The sequence below is a fragment of the Petaurus breviceps genome, unplaced genomic scaffold (genome assembly GCF_028583685.1).
Source record: "Petaurus breviceps papuanus isolate PSGF00001 unplaced genomic scaffold, PetGlider_PUasm1.0 140, whole genome shotgun sequence".
Taxonomy (NCBI): Eukaryota; Metazoa; Chordata; class Mammalia; order Diprotodontia; family Petauridae; genus Petaurus; species Petaurus breviceps.
Genome location: NW_027185698.1, coordinates 34,133,398 through 34,158,821, shown reverse-complemented (window position 1 = coordinate 34,158,821; position 25,424 = coordinate 34,133,398). Strand labels below are relative to the sequence as shown.

At 38.3% G+C, this 25,424-nt stretch overlaps 1 protein-coding gene across 1 annotated transcript in view; it reads right to left on the bottom strand.

Annotated features, from left to right (window-relative positions):
* Positions 1-25,424, bottom strand: part of STK32B (serine/threonine kinase 32B) — a 378,978-nt gene that overhangs the window by 307,551 nt on the left and 46,003 nt on the right. Inside the window, exon 2 of the mRNA XM_069074008.1 lies at positions 11,891-11,946. Within this exon, the coding sequence (XP_068930109.1) occupies positions 11,891-11,946 (56 nt within the window). The remainder of the gene's footprint in view (positions 1-11,890; positions 11,947-25,424) is intronic.

The following is a 25,424-nucleotide window of genomic DNA, read 5'->3' as shown; positions in this document are numbered from 1 at the left end:
GGTAGAAAATAGATACTATATGTTTTGTTCCCTGTTTTAGAACTAATTCATAATAATTAGTGTCAGGACTAGTTACTGTGAAACATATCAAAATATAATGTGAAAGCATTATGGGGTAATGGAAAGCATACTGGGCAAGTGATTTAACCTATGTTTGTCCGAATTTCTTCAGTTTTAAAATGGAAGAGTTGGGTAAAATTATCTCAAAGTACCCTTCCAAGTCTGCTTATCCTTAGAATAAAGAGTTTTATTGGCATCCACCGATAATATGTGGTTAAAAAAAATGGATGTTGCAAATACCAAGATTACTGTGACATTCAAGAGGGAAGTGAGTAAGAAATAGAGGAAGAGAGGGAAGAGAAAAAGAAAAAAACAGAACCATAAGACAGGGAAAAATTACCATTGTTCATATGTAAGTTTTGCAGTTTACAAAATGCTTTTCTTACAATAACAGCATGAAGTAATGGAGGTATTATTGTCTCCATTTTACAGACATCAAACTGAGCCTCAGAGAGGTTGATGTGTATTATCAAGGTCCTGTGACTTATAAGTTGAAGAGAAAGACTCAAATCTGCTTCTTACTCTGAGTTCAGTGCTTCCTTACTACTCTACCATACACCATGCTGCTTCTAAAACAAAATGAAATCAAGAACACAATGAGGAACTACTGAATTCAGTGAAGATTCTGAAGTTCTCATCCTTGTCTGATACTTTCTAGCTGTGCAAATGAAAGCGAGATGCTTGACCTCTATGAGTCTCAGTTTCATCATTTGTAAAATAGGGAAAATAATTCTTTTCATTACCTGCATAGAATAATTGCAAAAAGAGCCCAAAGGAGTTCAAAAGTGTTTTAGATAATTAGTTCCTTAATGACAGAATCTTTTTCACTTTATCTTTGTAAACCTAGTAATCAGTACAATGTCTTACAAATAGTAAGTATTTAATAAATCCTTGTTGGATATTCACTCAACCATTCCTAATGAGAAAGTAAAATTAGATCTTTCTGAATTCACATTTGCTCTTTCTGATAACCAAGATCATTGCTTTTGTTCATAAGTCAGAATTCTTTCTTGAAGTCTTATCAAGCGCAGGATATGAAAGTTTGACTGAGGCATAAGATAAAGGGGAAAAAATCATTCAAAATTGAGAGCACCATTTTCTTCATTCTGTTCTAACCAATATCCGTTTTGAAATAATAGCTTCAGTCCAGAATTACTAATCAATTTGAAATGAAATGTATCTAATGGCATTCATTTAACAAGAACAAAACCAAGAGGAGATACTAGAAAATACCAGTAAGTATACTGGCCATTACTACTCCTTGTACATTTTAGATATATGTTGGTACCATCAAAATGTCCCTCCAAATATGATGCCACACTCAGTTGGTTTTTCAGGGTCAGTATATCTAAATTATTTGGCCTCTCTAAACTATTGTACTGAAGGGCACTGTCATAGGTGCTGGAGGTACAAATTCAGAATGTAAAGGGTTCCTTATATTCTCTCTTTTTTTTAAAGAGATTCTATCCTAAGAACATTTTATGTTTGTTTTAATCCTTAACAATGATATTTACTCAAATGTCATGGAAAGGCCAATAGTTAGAAAGCATTTTCCCTGACACCAATGGCACACTCTCCCATAAATATACTGAGTGCAAGACTAGGTATGAACTTAAAGTACAATGACAGTGAGACGTTCACAACTCTGAAGCAAGAGGGTCTTGATGTCCTTTATTTCTGTGGAGAGTCTTGACATTTGAGAATAGGGAATAGGGTCTCTGATAAACCAATACCTCAGCTGTGCTTACTTCTACCAAGGCATGGATTTTTGCTGGACAGGCCAATTTGTTCCTGGGTTGGGTGAAGGAAGTCCAAAGGCCTATGCTGGATCCCCACTGAGAGACTCCACCGCTACTGGGTGGGCTAGACAGCTGCTAAACATTGGTTTTTAGACTGGGATGGGCAGTCCACTATGCAGGCTTTTCTTAGGATATGCCGAATCTCTTATTTATTAATGAAGAGTGAAATTAGCAGAACCATGAGAACACTGTATACAGTAACAGCGATATTGTTTCCAGAACAACTTTAGATGACTAAGTCATTTTGGCTATTATAAATACCCAAATTGACTATAAAGGACATATGAAGGAAGATAACTATCTGCATCCAGAGAAGAATGATTTTATGCATAAACATAACCTTGTATTTGACAAGTGTTATGACTTAAGGTTTTGGGATAACAATTCACTATCTGGGAAAAATTGTTGGAAAACTGGAAAGGAGTATGGCAGAAACTAGACATAGACCAATATGATGAGGTCAAAATGGATACATTGCCTATATATAAGAGAAAGATTTTTCAATAAAATTACAAGAACACAACATCATTTAGATTCTACTGATTCTGGAATTGCTTTTGATTTCCTCTAAGCCACAAACCAAGAAACACAGAGAAATGGACTACACATCCTTTCAGGACTAAAGATATGGCATTTAATGTGCGTGCACACACACACACAAACACACATGCATGCACACCCCCCCCACACACACACACAATGGGTTGGAAAGGTTACCAAGCAAAGGAAACGTGAAAGTTTGGGGAATTCAATTCTGACTGGAAAAGACAGGCTATGCACCCAGAATGTTCTCTTAGGAACCTCATCATAATGGTAGAAGGAAGGATAAAGTCAAGATAACCAGTCATATTTCCATGTTCTTTGTTGGCTATACAGCCTCTTCCATGTTGGGTAGGGACAACGGGTCCATTAATTAGCAGTAAGGTGGTAAGTATCTTTGCTTTCTTGTAGCCTGCAGTGGTTTCAGAAGCTGGACAGCAACCTCTGTCTCTGCCAAAATTTATTCAAGTACCTTATTGTGGGAAAATGAGGATGACATTAGCAGAGGTAGTCAAAGACTATAGTGGCAGAGGAAAAGGGCAGTAGCAAGTATAGAGATAAATTAGTCATTTGTAATAATGAAATGTTTCTTTAGTGTGTTATGACACTTTCCTTATGGCAATTCAAATAGGTGATGCAGGCATTATTAATATGTTTTTTATTGGCAAAGAAACAAAGATTGGGAATGTTAAAAGAATTGCCAAAGGAAATCAGTGGTAGAAATAGAATTCAAACCCATGTCAGTGTTTAGTGTTCTTTCTATATAGTCAGACTACCTCTCTGTATTTTTAAACTGAAGAAGAGTAAAATGGTGATTGACCATAGTTGGATTCACTTCTGGAGGTTGATAAACTCACACAATTACATAGGGCTACTAAACAGATTTATTTGTACTCCTCTTACAAATCGTTCAATTTTCTCCATTTCTTTCTTTTTTTTTTTTAAGCAATCGGGGTTAAGTAACTTGCTCAAGGTTACACGGCCAGTTATTTCTGGGTGTGGTGCTGAGTATCTGAGCCCAGATTTGATCCAGGTCATCCTGACACTGGAGCCAGTGCTCTTACTCGCTGAGCCACCTGGCCACCCCTAATTTTCTCCATTTCTAATTAATTTTAGCCAACAAATATGTCTAATACCATATAATTTTAATAATAAACTTAAAGAACCTTAGCCTTGGAAGCAAGAGACCTAACTCTGATATTTATGCACTCTATGACCTTGGAAAATTCACTTTGCATAGATAAGCCTCAGTTTGGTTGTTGTTGCTGCTGTTCATTCATTCGGCCATATCTGACTATTTGTATTGTTCATGGGATTTTCATGGCAAAGATACTGGAGTGGTTTGCTATTTCCTTCTCCAGAGGCAAATAGAGTTTAAGTGACTTGCCTAGGGTCACACTGCTAGTAAATATCTGAAATTGAATTTGGATTCATGTCTTCCTGACTCCAGGCCCTTTAGCTGACTTTAGCCTCAGTTATCTGTAGAATGAATAAGAATGCCATTCTACCTCCTGCACAGAACTGTTGTGAGGAAAATTCCTTGTAAGACTTAAAATAAAATCAAATTATAGAACATTGTTATGTTAACCAATACAGGAAAAATCTAACTCCAGAATTTGAAGTCTAAACCCCAATAACTAGGATGCTCTCACTATTATCAGTTTTCTTCATCTTTAAAATGGGGATAATAATAATAATGCCTGCTCTGCAGACCTCACAGGATTGTTGGTATAATCAAAATAGATAATGTTTTAAGAGGCTTCGTAAATTTTTGCATATATACAAGTTGTGATTGTTATTGTTGTCATTAACTAAACATCAGTGAGTATAATTCAATTGACTGTCACGAAAAAAGAAAATATATTTCAATCAGTCAATCAATAAACATTTATTAAGTGCCTATGTTCCAGACACTATGCTAAGTCTTGGGAATACAAAGGAATTAAAAGACAGTCCCTCACTTCAAGGAGCTCACAATCTAATGGATCTTTAAAAAGTCTATATGTCCATTGAACTTCTATTTACAGAAAGCAGACTCAAATGATAAAATAAGAGACCACCATAGACCACCTCTTGAGTCAAAAAAAATAATATCTCATTCTCTTGGTTTTCAATACAGACATAGGAATGCTCAGATATAAATTCTATAAACTATCCAGGTGTCTCATAGACCAATAACTCAAAGTGTATGCTGGGCTTGCTTTATACACTGAAAATGTTAGAGTCAGGGGGAACCTCAAAAAAAAAGAATCTAGTTAATACTCTACCCCATTTATAAAGGACAATGACTAAATCAGTGATTTCATTGGTATAGAGAACTCCCAGGTGAGAAAAATTCTTCTGCCAATGTGGATTGTCTGCCAGTCAATAAACATTTATTAAGTACCTACTATGTTCCAGTTACTGTGCTAAGCACTAGGGATACAAAGAAATGCTAAAGATAGACACTGCTCTCCAGGAGGTCACAATCTACTGAGGGGGACATGCTGCAAACAACACGTGTCCAAACTAGCTATATACAAGAAATATAAAATAGTCAATGGAGAGAAGGTACTAGAAGTAAGAGAAGTTGAGAAAGGCTTGCTGCAGAAGGTAAGATTTAAGTTGGGACTTGAAAGAAGCCAGAAAAGCCAAGAGGCAGAAATGAGGAGCAAGAATGTTCTAGACATGAAAGACAACAGGAAGCACCTTCTCTGCAATTTAGATTCTAGAAGAGTGGCCTAGAACACTGAAAGTTTAAGTAACTTCCCTGAGGTCATAAAGTCATTATATGGCAGGATTTGAACCCACATCTCCTTGCCTTCCAGGGCAATGTTTTGTCTACTATACCACAGTGCCCTCCTCCATTTGTAAATGAGGAAATTGAGTCCCAGAGATGAAAGTCAGTTGCCTAAGGTTTCAGTTATTAGTAGATCCCATCACAGAACTGAGGTTTCCTGAGTCTTTGACCATGTTTTACATTTGAACTAAGTGACCAAGTGATAAACTAAGGACAAATGTCTCTAAATATAGGAAGTCTCATCATCATCATAAGTCTGGTAGTAGATGATGATTCTGTGGGCTATGTTGACCTATGAAACATATAATAACATCAATCTAAAAATTAAGTCAGAAGAGAAAGTTACTATTAAATGGAAAGAGGGACTGTAGGTTTTCTTCAGTGAGACAAATTAAAGAGTTAGCAATGTTTGTATAATGGTGTGCCCAAATGTAACAAGCAACCTCATTTCATGGGAGAGTTGGTTATTCTTACTTCACTGTAACTGGTAACGGTTGTGTTCATAAATGATAATGATAACTTAAGACTACTAGTATCTATTGAAGAAGGTGATATAGAGATTCTACATGTAGATGTAGAGAACTTGATAAGATCCTCTAAATCATCAATATGCATTGATTCTTGGTGAATTCATTTAAAGGAGGATGATGGGAAGGATGACAATATACATTTTGGAAACTAGTTTAGGATTAAGAAATGAAAAAGGGCAAAGTTTTATAGTTTACTCATGAGTCTCATACTCGTGCATCATGAATATTTTCTTTCAGAAGAGAAGAAGGTGGGTGCTGTGGCAAGAATCCAAATGAAATCAATAATATGAAACTGACTATATTCTAAATCAATAATATGAAACTGACTATATTCTAACAGCTAATAAAGGAAAACTCTCCATCACATGAATTCTCTTAGCTTTTCTACCTCTTTCATGAATGTATTATGTTCTGTTTTAAACCACAGGCATTTGAATGCAGCTTTGGAGTAGAAAGCACATCGGAATTGGAAGAAGAAGGTTTGCATTCAAGAACTGGTTCTACCACTTACTGTGTAATTACACTCAAGGCATTTAACTGATCTGAGTCTCAATCTCCTAATCTGAAAAATAAGAATTATAATACTTTCACTACCTACCTCACAACATTGTTATGATCAGAATGTTTTGTATACCACAATGCACCTTGTCAACATGAATTCCTACCATTCCTCTATCGTAAGACCTTTCTAAACAGGGATCGTGTTTTCTTGTACTTTAGATCTTCCCCAATCTTTGGCAAGTGCTTTGCTCATAGTCAATACTAAGTGACTTCTTATTGAACAAATGAATGAATGCAGAAAGTCAGAACACCTAAGTTCAAGAATGTGCTCTACCATTCCCTAGCTCTGTAACCTGAGGCAAATCATCTCCTCTCTCTGGGCTTCAATTTCCTCAGCTGGAAAATGAGAATTGGACTAAATAATGTCTAAGTTTTTTTTTCCAGAACTATCATCCTGTACCTCTATTTTTCAGACATGTTTTCTACCAAATAGAAAGAGGTATAGAGAACTGACTGAGTCTTTTGAACTTATAACAAATTGCTGCTAAGGGTGAAAAGACTCAAACTGGGGAAAAAAAAAAAGAGGTGGCAAATTCTCCATTTCTGAATAATACATTTTTCCCCCACAAGAACGTGTCACACAGAGCCCTGAGATCTGCCAGGAGACTGTCTAGCAATATTTCAAATGTGACTGATGTCAGAATATTGTAGATTGCTCCCAGAATTTAATTGGACACATGAGCCCTATATGACTTGTTGCTGTTGTTATAAGCCATCAGGTAGACAACAAATCAGACTATGCTTCATGAGTTCACTCTCTTTAACATGAAATTAGCAAAATACATTTACCTTTGGATATGAGTGGGAAGATCTGGATTCAAATTCTTGTTCTTCCATTTCCTATGTGCAATATTGGGTTAGAGACCCAGGGGTGGGGAACCTGGCCACATGTGTCCCTCTGGGTCCCCAAGTGTGGCCTTTTGACTGAATTCAAATTTTACCGAGCAAATGGGGATTTTGTTCTGTGAAGTTTGGATTCAGTCAAAGGGCCACACTTGAGGACCTAGAGGACTGCATGTGGCCTCAAAACTGCAGGTTACCCACTCCTGGCAAGTCAGCCTCTCAAGGCTTAAGTTTTCTCCTTTGTAAGCTAAAATATGCTTTCCTAATATTAAAATCCTCAGAATGTTAAAATTGGAATGTTAAATTTGTGAAAGTTAAAATATTAAAGTTGGATCTCAGAACATAAATGAATTTTAGCTACAGCTAGTGAAAAGTCCCCTCACTTTACAGATGAGGAAACTGAGGTCCAGAAATGTTAGGTAAAAACTTTTAGAGGGCAGCTATTATTCCTTTTTTTTACTCCTCCCCCCACCTGTTATCTGACACACAGAAATTACTTAATAATCATTTGTTGAATTGATTGCCTGAGGTCACTCTGGTAGAGACTGGTAAAGCTGGGATTTGAACCATGACCTGCTAATTCTAATGCCCCCTTCTTCTTTTCTGCCCTACAAGCCAGGAGAGTACATAGAGGATGCCAGATCTGGGTAGAAGATTCTAAAAGAGTAGGATCAAGACCACAATGAGTTCAAAAAGGGAAGCAGAAGAGCAGACCAGATGCTGAGAAAAGGAATTGGCCTCCCTACAGGCTTCCTTCTGAGAGTCAAGCTAGTGCAAGTTGACCACAGTACCTTTAGGCTGATTAAAGTGGTTGCCTTGCTGTCAAGGAAAAATCAGATATCCTCAACCTGCTGCTACCCACAATGGAACATGACAGGTAGGGAATGTAATCAGGTATTATGGAACACTGCTCATCTGTGGCCATAGGATTGATTTTATAAATAAAGTCCTATTCCTTGAGTTAATTTCTAAGAACTCTGTGAGATCATCTCAGGCAGTCTCATTTGCCTGATGATACAAATGGTCAAAGAGTCTTTAAGTTGAATAAAAAGAACCTTAGGAGGGAGATTCTGAGAAGGAAGGTAGCTTTATCCTGCCAGGGTAAGCCTATAATTACAAGGTCACTGGTATAGGACAGAAAGCCAAATGAAAATTGCAGTACTTCACACATACTCAATACCATTTTGTTGATTGAATTCATCTTAAATATATCATTTTCAGAATGCTTTCTATGACCAGGCCAGTGGCAAGCAAGGTATTTAGAGAATAAAAATAGAAAATCTTTATAAAAATCAGTAGTAACAATTCCTCACAGAGAAGAATGATTTTTTTAAATTTTACTTGAGCATGCTAGAAAGACAATCCAGCAGAGCAGACAGGAAGCCAGTTTTTAATTAGGGATGACCTGAATTCAAGTCCTACTTATTATCAAGTTAGGTAATATTTGTAAAGCACTTAGCACAGTATCTGGAATACTTACTTCCTTCTTCTCCCTCCCCCTGCCCCAACACCATATGCTGTCTGAATGATCCTGGGAAAGTCATTTAAATTTTCAGTGACCCCCTGACAAATCTCTAAGACTGTATCTCTCTATCAAAAACAATTTTGGATTGGCAGGGAGAATTCTTTTAAAAGGAGCTCCCTATATGGGTAAAATCATAGGCCAGAGAAAAAAGAAAAAGTAGGTAATGGCTACATTTCTGAAATAATTGAAAAACAAATAGTGTGTTTGGCAAATGCCATAATATATGTCATTAGGTTTATATGTGAATTTTCATAGAGTATGGGATATAAGTATGTAAAAAAATTTTGTATCATTTCTTTCAAAATGATAATGGAAAGACTGAGGAAGAGATACAGTAGGCTGTCCTTGGAAAATCAGCAGAATCTGTTGGGGAATTGATTAGAGAAATGCAAATTAAAGCAACTCTGGGGTACCACCTCACACTTATCAAATTGGCTAATATGACAGAAAGGAAAATGATAAATGTTGAAGATGTGGGAAAATTGGAACATCAATGCATTGTTGGTGGAGTTGTGAACTGATCCAACCATTCTGGAGAGCAATTTGGAACTATGCCCAAAGTGCTGTAAAACTGTTCATAGCCTTCAATCTAGCAATAGCACTATTGGGTCTGTATCCCAAAGAGATCATAAAAACGGGGAAAGGACCCACATGTACAAAAATATTATAGCAGCTCTTTTGTGGCAGCAAAAAATCGGAAATTGAGGGGATATCCATCAATTGGAGAATGGCTGAACAAGTTACAGTATATAAATGCAATGAAATACTGTTGTGTTATAAGAAATGAGGAGCAGGTCAATTTCAGAAAAACCTGGAAAGACTTACATGAACTGATGCTAAGTGAAGTGAACAGAGCCAGAGTAACAGCAATGCGGTGTGATGATCAACTTTGACAGGCTTAACTCCTCTCAGCAATACAGTGATCTTAGGTAATTCCAAAAGACTCATGATGGGAAATGTTATCCACATCCAGAGAAAGAACCATGGAGTCTGAATTCAGACTGAAGCATGAATCTCAACTCTTCTACTTACTAATCATGAGACCCTCACAGTGTTCTGACCCATCCCCAAATAGTCTTAAATTCTGTAAAAGATGACTTGGAAAAGTCATTTAACTTCTTTTGACCTCAGTTTACTCTGTTATAAAATCGCTGGACTACATGACTGCTAAGGTTCCTTGTAAATCTGAATCTATGATCCTGTAAAGTAAGTAATATATATGTTATTATCCCCACATTATTGAGAAGGAAATTGAAATCCCAAGAGGCTGTGTTTTGCTCATGGAGAGTGATTTAAGGAGTAAGGTAGATTATGATCAGAAAGAGGCAACTACAAAGGTCTCCTAACATTCAGTCATTGTATTTTATTGCTATATCAAACATACTCTTCCTATGTCTGTCGAGAAGTCACCTATACCAGTGAGTACCCAGATATGCATTGCAATAAGTTCAACTGATCCAGGACCCCCCTAATGAAGTAAGAAATAGACATGGATACATTGTGAAGTAATGGAATTTCTGTTCTCCCAAGAAGCATTCTGACTAGGAAGTCATAGAAAAAAAAGGGGTGGACTAGATGATTTCTAAGGTCCCTCCAAATCTAAGATTGTATGACTTACACAGTATTCAAGGACTTTTCCCTTGATTAACAATAGCAATTTGCATTACTATGGAGCTTAAGCATTTTCTTCACAACTTGGTGAGATAGGTAGTATAATTATAATTTATACCAACTTCAGAGATGAGCCAACTGAGATTCTGAGACAACTTACGCGAGTTGTCCTAGATCACAGTAGTAGTAAGTGTGAGAGCCAGTACATCAAGCCAGTTCTCCTAAATCCAAATTCAGAAGCTTTCTCCACCAACCCATCACATGCTGCCTCATGACTGGCCCAAACATTTGGCAGTTGGATGATTCCACTTGTGTTTTGGGTATTCACAGGGACAAAGCTTGAAGTTGGTCATTCAACATTCCATGGTGACACACATTTTTTAAGTTACTATTTGTCACTGAAGGTGAGGATCCTGCCATATCTCAGTCTTACTGTTTTAGTTTTATGTATAGTTTAATAAATATGTGAGCATCATGAGATTTTTCAAAATCAGAAAAAAATTAGGTGCCCAATTCAAATGCACCCATTTCAAAACTGATTAAGCTGTGTTTGTTCAGTTCCTTGGGATGCACACATTCATTTCATCCCATCAGGATCCAAATTTTCATTCCATATGGAAAAATTCTACACAAGTAAGAACAGAGCTGGCTAAATTGTAAGCTCCATGAAGGCTCCCTGAGGCCAGGAGCTGGACTTTTTGTTATAAATTTTGTACAATAAATGCTTGCTGAGAATTTATTGTACAAAATTTGAGCATTGAACTGTTTGAGCCTCCCCAAGTGCCTAACACAATGCTCTATGCCTTAATTTTGATTATGACACTTCCCCTCTACCTCCACCATTGTCTTCTCCCCATAATTCTGGTAGAATTTCTTTTTTTTTTAAAGCAATTGGGATTAAGTAACTTGCTCAAGGTTACACAGCTAGTTATTTCTGGGTGTGGTGCTGAGTGTCTGAGCCCGGATTTGATCCAGGTCATCCCAACACTGGAGCCGGTGCTCTTACTTGCTGAGCCACCTGGCTGCCCCAAAACTGTTCTGATTGCTTTTTTTTTTTTTGAGGGCAATTGGGGTTAAGTAACTTGCCCAAGGTTACACGGCTAGTGTTTTTGTGTGTGTGTGTGTGTGTGTGTGTTAAGTGTCTGAGGCTGGAACCGAACTTGGGTCCTCCTGACTCTGGGGCTTTACTCACTGCACCACCTAGCTGCCCCATAATTCAGGTAGAATTTCACTGGAGAACAGACATTCCAGATCCTAGTTGTCCAAATACAATGATTCATACAATGTCAGGCTTTACTCGCTGCCTTTTTTTTCCTGATGAATATTTCTGCATTGTTGTTGTTGTTGTTTTCCATTTTCCTTCTTTAGCCCCTTATGGAAGAAATTCCATTACCGATCTTAAATCATCACAAAGAGAATCCACTTTTAGCCAGTCTTTCTGCAGTGATTTAAGTGAGGAAACAAAGCTATCCAGTAACCAGAGGAAGCCATTCAGACCTGCTTTCTGATCCAAACCAGCAAAACCAACTCCCTTTGTCTAGTGGAAAATTCACAGATAACATCAGTCAATAAACACAAATGCCTGTGACTGCAGCCCAAAGGGCCATTTGGTTGAATTGCCACAAAAATCCATTATTCTTACCTTTCCAAAGCTCCCTTTGCCAATGGCCCGCAATATTTGAAAATGGTCAAAATTAACTGCAAGAGAAGACAGAAAAATGAAATTACACATCAGAGTTATCAAAACCTTTCTCATTTCTTGGCAGATCAAACTTTCTTATCTCCAGGGCTTAATGGCATTCACTCTAAACAGCGTCTTATAACTGGCATTGGACTTAACAGCAAAGTAAGCTCATTCTAAAAAACGTCTAGTTTGCCCTTAGTAATCTGAAGTACTTATCAGACTATTACTCTTTCTCTTTGATTCATATAGTTGGTAATTTAACCACAGAAGTACAAGTATTCAATTGCTTCTAACCATTTCTAAATCAAAATACTTATCCCAATATTTCAGAGTTTCTAGAAAAAGAGCAAAACTTTTTTTATATTTTTATTTTTTATTATTCTAAGCTTGACAAATACCAGCATGAGCCTTTCCATGTACAAAGAACAGAAAAAAGAGGATAGTATATGAAATCACAAATTCTTTCAATTTAGCTTAAACACAGGATAAATTTAGCTGCTTCATTAATGCTATTTTTTATATTCTTATCATTAGTAATTTTGCCCATCCCCTTCCAAATTCTCCCATCCAAGTACAAAAAAAAAACCTGACCATAACTTATAGCAATAAACATCATTGAACAAACCAAATCCCCATATTGGCCATGTGCAAAAATATACATCTCATCTTCCACTTCTACTCTATCAATGGCCCTATGTCAGGAAGTGAAAAGCATACATCATCAGTCCATTGGAGTCCTTGTTGTACTTTGAATTTATCAATGGATAGCTATTTTGCACAGTGGATAGATTAGTGGAATGATATTTAAGAAGACTCTTCTCCTGATTTCGAATCTGGCCTTAGATACTAGATTGTGATCCTGGGCAGATCACTTAGCCTTATTTGCCTCAATTCCTCATCTGTGAAATGAGCTGGAGTGAAAAAAAAAAGGCTAACCACCCCAGTATCTTTGTGAAGAAAACCCCAAATGGAAGTCATGAAGAGTCAGATATGACTGAGTAGCAACAACCACAAAAGCCATTTCAAGTTGCTTTTCATTACAGTGTTGTGGTCATTATATAAATCATCCTCCTGGTTCTACTCACTTCCCTTTTCCTGAGTTCACACAAACTTTTCCAGTCAGTGCAGTTTTCTCTAAAGCAATGCCTTTCATCATTTCTGACAGCACAAGGCTATTCCATTATTTTCAAAACCCTTAACTTGTCCAGCCGTTCTCCAACTAGTGGGTGCCCCCTTGGTCTCCAATCCTTGAGCAAAATCTTGCCATTAACATTCATTTCTTCAGTCAACAGTTCATCACCATGATGAGCTCTGCATATGCTATTTGTTATGAATCAATTTGTTTATTATATAATCAAGCAAGTAGAGAATACTATTAGCTGGAGGGATTGGGGGAAGCTTCAAGAAGAGGTGGACCTGAGCATTAGCCTTGAAGGAACTTAAGGTTTCTGAAAGGAGATGAGAAAGAATACTACAGGAAGGGGATGGCCGTGTAGCTCTAACTACAGTGAAAAGAGCTGGCACCTTTCTCCAGGTGCTGACACCCAGGTTGGCAGCTAGGTGGTGCAGTGGATAAAGCACTGGGGCTGAATGCAAGAAAGCCTGAGTTCAAATCCAGCCTCAGATATTTACTAGTTGTGTGATCCTGGGTAAGTCACTTAAACACTATATGCCTCAGTTTCCTCATTTGTAAAATGAGGATAATAATAGTGATTATCTCACATAGATGTGACCCTTCAAGTGAAATAATATTTGCAAAGTGCAGAATCTGGCCCATAGTAGATGCTTAATAAATGTTTGCTTCCCTCCCCCTCCTTGTAGCCCACAATCTCTGTACCTAAAAAGTCTGTGCCCTTCAATAAAGGTTTGGAGAGGAAGGAAGAAATCCTGAGAGACTGAAGGTGTGACATCAAAAGGTGGAAGTGATCTGAGGAGAGAAGATGATGAACATCTCCCTCTTCTGCACCCATGGTTAGACCGCTCCCTCTCCCTCAACTGAATTTGTCTCAAATGTCAGAATGCCTGGTTATAGATCTAATGTCCTATTAAAACAGGGAGGCAGGAAGAAAAGATCAGCGCTGTTGGTCCAGCTGAGTTGGAGTATAGTGCTGTTGAGAAGCAGCTGATAGAAATAAGATTAGATAGGTGGGTTTTAATGAGACTGGGAAAGGCTTTCGATAAGGAATCTCTATTTTGGCCTGTAAGCCAAACATGTTTTGAATTTTCACCACCAGCAGACATAGTGTTCAGGAAAAGGCAACTGACGCGAGGTGAAGAGAACTGGTACCACAGATGGGGTCTGTGCGTGCCCAAGGAGGGCAACCCTCACCTCCCAGGGGAGTTACAGCTGGGGCCTGACAAAACATTTGCTTAGGAAAACCTGCCTCCTGCACTCCCTTGTTCAACTGCTTGTCGTGGAAAGAAATTCATCAGTTTTTCTTTTTAACCATTCATCACAGTGAGACACAAAATAGGCATGTGAGAAACTGCCATCTGGAAAAGCAAGAGAGCAGCTTTATTCTTTACACTTCTGTTAAAGGGTTTAATTATAGGTTATTTTTAATTATACGTTATACTTAAGTGCTGTTAGCAACAAAAATTGTGTGGATTTTATCTCTGGACTGCAATTACTTAAAACCTTTAGTGACTTCATCATCAGCCACAATATAAATTGATTTCCATTCAATACAATACACATGTATTAAAGATAGATAAGACATTTATTACACAGACAAAATGTTTATTAAGCACTTACTATGTGTCAGAAACTGTGCTAAGTACCAGGGATAAAGATAAAAATATAAGTAAGCAAGAGAGCCCCTCTCCTCAAGGAGGTTCATTCTAATGGAGGAAGACAAGCCATAAAAGGGGAGTGAGAAATTGGGAAGAGGGAAGGAGAGTAAGGGAAAGGAGGTAGATCAAAAGGAGGAACAATCTGGAGAGAATGTCCAGGCAGGAATGAATTAAAGCATGGCTGAGGTCCTTCCTAGAACATGATGCCAGGGAAGGCGTCACCAATCAGGAGAGTAGGGCTTCAAGAAGGAGGTTCCTCTACGTTGGCAAAACAGAAGGGAGAAGGAGGAGAAATCTGGGCATGAAGCATAACTGCAATCCTTCCTAAAATGGAAGTCTTGGAAAGGTAGCCCCAAATCAAGAGAGGAGGGACTGTTATGTGCATAGCACTGTGTTAGGTACTGAAGATACAAGGACAAGTATGAAAACATTTCTTGCCCTCCAAGGAGCTTACTTCCTACTGGTAGATAAAGATCTGGAATTCAAATCTCCACCCTAGATATTCAACCTTTACTCTTGCCAAGCTCCAAAAGGAATCCTTCCATTCCACCCAAGCCGGTCTCCTAATGGTCATTCACACTGAACTTATTCCAGGCCTTGCTCAGAGATGAAGGTCTTACTTCCTCTTCCCCTATCTAAATCCTTCCCATTTTCCAAAATCCAACTCAAGTCCTCCCATGGCTCCTCTCTCTAATCTAGCCTATAGGGAAATAGTCTTCCTCTGACATTATAGAATTTAGATTCTACTACCCATTTGAATATTTAATCATATCCTGCACTGACAGGATATTGAAGTATTTCATGTACTGGCTTTATTTCCTTATCAACTAGATTATAATTTATCCTCTATTGGCTTTCTGAGTCTCACCTTTCTTGCAACAAGCTGTTATTGTTATATATACGCACCATCCTTTTGCCTATTTATCCCCACCCCCAAGATGCTTTCTTAGAACATAATACATCCAGAATCTTCTACTCTAGAAACTTCCCGCTTGGCTAATTAGTGTATGCCTTGGAGACCCTGGTCCTCCTATGACCTCTCCTCTTTCCTTGTGCATCCCTGTTGGGTGGGATAACATAAGGATTCTCAACTGAACAGGACAAAGAAAAAAAATCCTGGCACAATCTGGATACTAGGTCAGGAGGGTGCTTTTCACTGCATAATTTATTCCCTCACTTCTTCTGACACCCAAAGACCATCACTTAAGGTCTGTATGCCTTGGATACTATCCCTCTTGAAGATCCAATATCTCTTGTATATTGGCCTATAGGACATATACACCTTGCTCCTTCTTCCCCTGTACATATCCTTGAGCCTTAGGTATCTCAAGTTAGGCTACAATTCTCCCTTTATATCACTTAGTCAACAAGTATTTTATTAAGCTCCTACAAACATTAAGCTAAGCACTGGAGACATAAACAAAAGCAAAAAGATGGCATCAGATAATTAGGTCGATAGTTGTAGATGGGCTCTGTAATTCCTATCATATTAAATACCCTCCTTTCTTGTATTATTTTATGCAGATTACAAATGAAGTATGCTTGTCCAGATCCATAGTAATGCCACTGCAGCTGAGAGATGAGATAGCGTATAACTACCATATGTTCTCTTGAGCTGAGAAACTGCGCAAAAAAGAATCATTTTGCTAATACCTTGTATTACTCCTTCCAAGTTGTTTTCCTTGACCTAGTCAGTGCTGATACCATTTCCAGTGCCATCCAACTCCTGATTTCCATGGGTAAACTAGAACTTTCCATTACTAGGTGGAGATGGTGTGCAGTGGACACTACCTCCCACCTCCCCAGTTTTAGTAGAATCCAGATCCAAGTCCAACTCTAGTAGTCCAAGTCCATGATAAGAAACCTTCTACCTCTTGGTCCCCAAATTCTGTTCTAGGATAGGGAGTATAATGCCACCTCCTGACTTGACTTCCTTAGGTCTACTTATTCCTGTATGTTGAGAGGCAAGCTTTAGGGGACCTCAAACAGTCTAACCAGGTGCATTCTTCAACAAACTTCTCTCAAAAAACTGATATTCTGCCTAGATTGATTCTTCAGTGTTCCCACCTTCCTATTCTTGCCCCATTTCAATGATTTTGAATCAATGTACAACCTCCAATCTGCAGCATCAAATGTCTGTTTCCTTACTGCTGTCTGCCTCTACCCTATCCCTCAAAATATCTCATTCCAGATCTATTACTCCCGCTGTTCCCTCTAGAATACCTGTTCTGGAATTAAATTCCTTTCACCATAAGCCTTTCCCCCTCTCACACTTCTCTTTTGTCTCTTACTGAGACCTGGCCCCATCTTGATGACTCCACTTGCCTTATAACCCTTTCCAGTAATGACTATGCGTTCTCTCATAACTTATTCCTTTCCCTCCAACTCAATAGTCATAGGAAGAGCAGTTGAAATACTCCTTGGCCCCATTGTCACTTCTAGATTTAGCCTCTACCACCATAATTCAGCAATTTCTCCTTCTTTGAGGTTCATAACTATAGAAATTTGTCAGCCAATTCACATCCTAGTGACTATTATCTATCAGCCCTTGGGGTGTCCTCAATTTTTCAGGGACTTCAGTTTCTGGATCATTGTTTTTGCTTTCCTTCCCATTTCCTTCCTTCATATTAGGAGACTTCAATATATTTCCTCAAGTATTCTAACTCTCCAGTTCCTCAATATTTTCTCTTTTTTCGCTTTTTTTAGGGCAATTGGGGTTAAGTGACTTGTCCAAGGATACACAGCTAGTTTTTGTGTTAAGTGTCTGAGGCCAGACTTGAACTCAGGTCCTCCTGACTCCAGGGCCGGTGCTCTATTCACTGCACCACCTAGCCACCCGCTCCTCAATCTTTTCAATCCCCATGACCTACTCCTCCACTCCACCTAAGTTACACATAGAGGTATTTATAGACCTTTTCATCATCCACAAGTGTTCCATTGTTTAAAAACTCCCAAATGCCTTTATCTGTTCATAAGTTTTTATCATTCCCCCTTGCCCTATGCCTTGTAACCCGCCATACTTTATTCATGCTCACTATGACCTCCATTCAGTCCACTACTCTCTTCTTTCCCAGGTCATCCCCTCTGAACTGTCTACACTCTCCTCTCTCCTCTATGCTTTTGCTATCCAACTCATCTCTACACTATGCTCTACTTTAGAACCCCTTGCCTCCTTATTCTATTGCCAATCATACCTTACCAAGCCCCAACCCTGGACTTCTCCCATTGTCTACCTCCTTCACACTTATCTGAATGTTACTGATTGGAACTAACGGGAATGACACAGTGATGCTGCCAGGGCTGGCTATAAATTCGTGTTATTTAATCCCAATTTGGTACTCACTGAAACAAATAAAATATTTCATTCCTCCTTAATTGATTCCCTATCCTCCTCTCTATAGTGACTGTTTCAAACCTTCTTGTCTATTCTCTACCCCCCTACATCCTTTTCCCCACTCTTTCAACTGATATCATTGAGCCATTCAATAGGGCTTCTACTTTTCCCCTCCTCTTCATCTCATATCATCATTCAGACATTTTCTCCAACTACTTTCTTGTTCACTCTGGTCTTAGAAGAAGATGTATTCTTTCTCTTTGCCAAAGTAATTTGCATATAACCTTGATATCATCCAGTCACATCTTCTCCCAGAGACTGTTCTTACTATCTCACTTGTATTCAATCTCACTCTGTAAAATGGATCTTCTCTGCTTACAAGCATTTCATTCTCACTAGGTATCACTCTATATCTTTCCTACCCTTTGCTGATAGGAAGCCATAAAGCTGTCTAAACTCAAAACCTCCACTTGCTTGCTTCTCATGCTCTTTAAATCTCTGCAAAATTGCTTCTGACCTCATCATTCAATTAAAAATGTCCTCTCCAAAGTTACCAATGATTTCTTAATTGCCAAATCTAATGGTATTTTCTCAGTCCTCATCTTTCTTGAAATCTCTGCAGCCTTTGACACTGTTACTTATTCTTTCCTGCATAAACACTCCTCTTTCTTTAAGGCTCAGTTCAAATCTCTCTTTCTGTAGAGGGCCTTTTAGGGTCTCCCTAGCTGCTACTGCCTTCACCTCTGAGATTATCACTTGCTTCAATATTGCAATTTCAAGGACTTCTTAGATACATGTTGCAAGATCACCCTGATTATGAAACATGTCCTTGAATATGGTAGACCCTGAATATATGTTTGTTGAATTGCCTTCCAGGATCTCCTCTTGACTGAATTGAATTTGACAACTACAAAGCAAAAGACAAAGTCAATGAGACTGCAGATTTTTTAAAATAAATATTTACTAAGCATCTAACACACATAAGGTACTCTGTGGGGTACTGGAGTTACAAAGATAAAAATGGTACACGTTTTAGAAATTAAAATAGCATCTAATGTGGATGTTTCCTTTAACAAGAAGGTAAAGTGTTCTTATTAATAAGATCAACAAAACACAAGAAATGTACACACTCTAAGTATGGCTCATTGCCCCAAAGAAAGACGCTTTCCAGAATTTCAAGTAGTTCGTGATTTCAGAGCCTTCTGGTTCATTAGAAAAATAGAAATTTTCTCTTCCAGGAAATAACTTGCCTACTTCAAAAACATGTCATCATAGATTCTATAACAATTTAGATTTTAAACTTTTATTGACTTAAACATCTTTATAAATATCACTGGAAATACAACAACCACTAATTCATCTGTAACTAAAAATATCTGAGACTGCAGAATTCCTCCAGAAGCATAAAGAATTTTCTTGTTTTGTATTGAAAAAAATGAACTTTTATAGATAAAAGGGTCTATACATCTCACTAAAAAATTCAAATTTGAATCATTCATTCAAACATTCATGGTTCACACAGGACACTTCAAATATCAATCAATGAACAGCAGAGTATTTTAGACATTACCTAAAATACAAATATCTGAAAAATGTCTGCTTTTAATCAATGGGGTTTTTGTGTGTATACATCTGTATGTGGATTTGTATGTCTGAATTACAGAAAAATTAAAATGAAGTATGTAAACAATACACTCGAATTCAGGAATTAGTGTTGTAGAATGAAGCTATCTAGTGCTTTATAAAGATGAACTTTGTCCAAGTTCATCACAGATTGGCTATTTGACCTAAAGGAAGTCACTTAACTATTCTGTATTATCAGTAAAACAGAAGGTTTGAGTAGATGGTCTCTACAATGCTTTCAGGTTGTAATATTCCGTAAGTCCAAAGAATATTTTGAGAGATATGTGATGTCATCACTATGAAACTCACTCCAGATCATTGTCCTTTCATGTGATTTATGTTCATAGGTGAAAGGGCCCCACTGGACTCACAAATACTAAATGACCCTCCTTTGCCTCAGATGTCTTGGGTAAAAGTAATTGCTGTCTCCTTGAAAGGTGAAGAATGGAATAATAATAGGTTGTATCAACTAATCATGAGTTCCGCAATGTTAGCAGACTGATGACCAAATCCCTTCAGTCTGCCAACCAAAGTGGAGAATCTATGACCATAATCATCCTGCTAGACATCCCTAAAGCATTACTCCCTAGTATAAAAATCCTAGAAAAGAGATTGTTATATGTAGTTTAGTAGGGAATTTCCCCCAATACCTAAGTGAATGATTCTACTTGTCATTTGAATTTTACATGAGCTTAGCTCTGTCTCCAGGACATGATGCTCAGGCAAAAGCCTCCTTTATTATTATTTATTTGTTCATTACTGAGAGTCTTATGCAGGTCTTTTGATAGTACCATGCTCAGACTATTCATACTTGATTCTCTTGTGACTGTCTTTTCTAGCCATATCTTTTCTTAGTAATGCCTCTCACACAACTTCTTGCACATAAGTCATTGTTGGCAATATGCTGCAGCCTTGTTGTACCCATCATGAATTTCTCCTTTCCTTCTCAGTCATCTGCAATTGTGATTCTTCTGAAATCAAAGGATTTCAGGAGTGGTAGCCACAAAGTTTATAGCACATTTTCCAGTACATAGTAGGTGCATAATAAATGCAAATTGATTGACTGAAAATGCATCCCCAAAAATATTAGTGTTAAGGAGATTAGACTTGGGAGATTCAAAAAGAAGTCATTCATTGGACAATCTATGTAGAAAAATAATGATCAATTTCCTCTTTTTCAGAAAAAAATAGAACACAATTAGGGAAGAAATAATTTTCACATTATATGCTCAATTGTTCCTGTACTGTCTCCTTCAGGGAAAAAAATGAAAGAAGATAATTTTCAAAGAAATATCTATTACTTATGTTTTACACAGACAATCATGTTATTAACTTAAGATGGGCCAGAGTAATCTACTCTGTACCCAAGTTCTGCCTAAGTACCTTATTTATGAGTAGTGAAGGAAGCCTGGCCAAACAAATACAAACAAGCTATTATATTGATGTAGATCATTTCATGCTTGATTTGTTATCACATAAAACATAAGCAATTATCTGTATCCCCTTGGCTGGTCTGTACCTTTTGTCTTGGTAACGTTAAATGCTCCTGTAATATATTTTGCATGTCATCTTATGCAAATATTGCTACAGCCAGGCATTTAATAGTGATGTCCCAGCAAGGAATGTATTAGTTCATTAACTGGGTGCTGAGCTCAAGGTTGCTTCTTCCAGTTGGTCATGGCCCTATCCATAGGTCCTCAAAATGAAGGTTAAAAAGCAAAGTTCAATTTATCATGTCATGTTAATCATGGTAGTTATCTATTTGAGTGTCCCCTGATTCCTCACTGAGGCATGAAGAAATTATGCATTCTCAGAGCATGAGAACAGAGCACAAGACCTCTGACTGATCCTTCCAAGATAGAAAGACTTCTACTATAGGCCTGGTGCTTGAGCATGGGTATGTCATTTGAAGACCAGCCTAGCTAAGCTCAACAACAAGTTGTACAAAAGCGATAAAAATCTTGACTCTCTTCCCCATAAGTTGTTTTGCATGTATATGCTGGGACACCAAGATGGCTTTGTTCAACAATCATTTGTGTATCAGTATCAAGGGAACCATAAAACGGGGAGACATACAATGGCTGAAGCTGTTCATCATTGTCATAGAGGTTGTCCTCCATAAGGAATAATTCTTTATAGAAGCTGCCTCCAAATGCTCTTGGGTTTTTTTGAGGGGGGGGAGGCAGGGCAATTGGGGTTAAGTGGCTTGCCCAGGGTCACACGGCTAGTTGAGTGTTAAGTGTCTGAGCTACATTTGAACTCAGGTCCTCCTGATTCCAGGGCCGGTGCTCTGTTCACCACAGCACCTAACCACCCCTATGCTCTTGGTTTTGTGTGGCATTGTGTTGACTACATCAAGCACAAGGAATTAGCACAATTAATCAAGTGTTTGTTAAGTACTTAGGCACTTTTCCAGGCACTGAGATACAATGAATGAAATAATTCCTACTTTCAAGAAGCTTACAATATCACACAAAGTATACGGGGGAGGTTTTGTTGCACAAAAGTTAATATGAGAAAGATCTAAAGGTTTTGGGAACAGCCTGCTCAGTATGTCTCAGCAAGCAGTGTGATAGGACCACTAAAAAGGCTAATGTGACCTGGGCTATATTATTAGAGGCTTTAGCTCTCAAAATAAGGAATTGTTGGACTCTGGAGTTATTCTACCTTCTTTGGACTTCATCTGGAACACTGTGCTCAGTTCTGAGTGCCACAATTTAAGAATATTGATAAACTGGAGAGTATGAAGAGAAGAGTAAGAGGCCTTTAGTCTAGCTCTTATGAGGATTTGTTGACAGAACTGGAGAGGAGAAAACTCAAGGGAATGTGATAAACATCTTCAACTACTTGAAGGGTTGTATCATGTGGAAGAGATTAGACTTGTTTTCTTTGCCCTCAGAGAGCAGAACCAGGAGGAATGGGTAGATGCTGAAAAAAAGTAAATTTAGTCTTAAGGTCATGAGAAACTTCCTAACAATCAGAGTTGTTCCAAAGCGGAACAGGCTGCCTTGAGAGATAGCAGGGGATTCCTGATCATTTGAGGTCTTCAAGCAGGGAATAGGTGGCCATTTGTCAAATATATTGGGAGGGGGTTTCTTTCATGTACAACTTAGATTAAAAGATCATTGACATGCCTTCTCAAAAACTGCAATCTAGTGAACACTGCAGAGATTTCTAAATGGGATCCAAGTTCAAGCTAGAGGTCTCACTTGTACTCCATACAGTAAAAGGAACAAGTAAATGAGAAATGCCAGTTTTCTACAGGATTACATACAGTTGGATGAGTAACCCATTGCGTTAATCCCTCATGATATAATATGTCTTGGACAGATACCTGAGATAAACAATGCACTGGGCCCAGAACTGAATATGAGAAGAGTAGACTACCTAACATTTATGCCTTCAATTATTCCAAGTTGCTTCCTATGACAAAATTCAACTCAAGTCAACACTCCTTGCTGCCGGGTTTTGAGTTCTACAAAGATTAGTCCCTATTCTCAAGAAGCTTACATTCTATTGGAAACATAACATACACAGATAAGTTAGTAAAAACATATCCAAATAAAGACAAAGTAATTTGGGAGGTACTAACGATAGGGGAAGGGATACGGCAGGAAGGGCCTGATTAGCACTTAATCCAAGTCCATCTTTTTAATGGGAATATTGTCCAAATAATACTATATGCTGAAGAATAGAAAGGAGCCAGTCTAGTAGAGGAGAAAGAATACTGTCTCTGAAGTCAGAGAACTTGACTTCAAATGCTGCCTCTGATACTATCTATGCCACCTAGGGCAAGTCCCTTAACCATCTTGTGCCTAATTTTCTCTATCTGTAAAATGAGGGGGGCTGGACTATATAACTTCTGACTCCCTCCCAGTTCTAGGTCCAAGATCTTTGGGAAAAATGCTTGGTGTTGTAAGCTCTTTAATAGCCGGGACTATTTCTCTTGTCTTTGTTTACCTAGATCCCAGAACAGTGACTGACATATAGAAGGTGCTTAATAAATGCTTGTTGATTGATTAACTGGGCCTGAATAGGCTGCGGCAGATTTACTATTGATGACTTGCATATGAGAAGTGGCATAAAAGACAACAGGGATATATATGATTGAAAAAGGAGGTGTGATGGTCATATTAAGAGCAAGTTAGAGCAAATGCATGACTAGAGTTCTTCAATGACCTCCATGGATTAGTAAAAGACCCAAAGAATGTCCTCTGCATGGTGGGCAGATACTTTTACAGCCATAGACAAGAATCCCTCAGGATAAGGAGAAAGCCCAGAGGGACTGTAATCAAGACCACTGGGGATAGTCCCTGCACTCACAAAATCACAAATCCACTGCCACCTAAGGGCATACTCCAATACTTCAGGAACCCATAATTTCAGCAAAGTTGGGGCTTCCTCCACACAGGCCATGGCTCCCCTGGGGCACTTACTGTTTGGAAAAGTGTCTGACACCTGCATAGTAGGTGTTTAATAAATACTTGTTGACTTGACTTTCTGTGTCATGGACCATTCTGATAAGCCCTATGAACGAACCCCTTCTCAGAATTACATTGGTAAAAAAAGGAAATGCTAGCTTTCAATTAGAAATTAGTGTAAAGATGTATTTTTTTTCCTATCCAAACTTCCAACCCCCCCCTGAAATCTGTTTAAGGACCCAGGTAAAGAACCCCTGAACTAGATTCGGTTTTTCAGAGCTGCTTTGGTGGAAGAAAATCACCTGGTGACCAATTTTTCTGGTGAGAAGCCTCTGAGAGGCACCTAGATAAGCCAACCCTGACACATGTCCAGAGATAGCAAAGGATTCCTCTTACACCATGCCTCTCTAGCTTGATAAAACCTAACAAATTATACACTCTAGTGAAATAACCTTGAAGAACCGAAGGTCACCTCCATATCAGGAGGAAGCATCACCAGATTACATCAGTAAAAGATTTTTCCAAGTTAATTAACTAATTAAGAATAACTTGAGTAACCACTATGTAAAAGGTACTGGGCTTTATCTGAAGGGTAAGTGCAAATGCAAAGACATACCATATCCATCCCCAAACTGGTCATCTACATATATAAAGTTATACCCCTAAAATGAGGTATCTTTGAAATAACAAATTTATAACCAAGTTTACACTAAAAACAATATCCCTTTTTTTTGCCTTTTTTGGAGGACAATTGGGGTTAAGTAACTTGCCCAAGGTTACATGGCTAGTTTTTTTGTGTGTATGGGTGTTAAGTGTCTGAGGCCGGAACCAAATTCAGGTCATCCTGACTCCGGGACCGGCACTTTGCTCAGTGCACCACCTAGCTGCCCCAACAATATCACTTTTATTATGGGCTACAAATAGTTTTTATACATTTCAGTTTTGGTGGATAGGCACTCTGTCCATATTTGAACCAGGAGTGCATATGACTGCCATCCTCCAGAACCCAAGGTAGCTGTAGAGATGAAGCATTTACCCAAGACAAGACAATTAGCACCACCAGGCAATTTGGGGTGGGAGGGAGAGAGGGATTGGACCTGGGATTTCATTGGAATATGGAACTTTCTCTACCAATGAAGGTACTTTGTATGTAGCTTGTAGCATTGAACAGTTGTCTAGAACAAAGGAGTCAAACTCAGCCAGCAGGTTATCTGTGGCCCACGGCCCTCCCTGGTGCAGCCTGAACAAGATTAAAATGCAATTGGGAAATACTTAAAAGAAATAAGACTACACTAAAGCAGATGCTTTTAATACGTGGTTT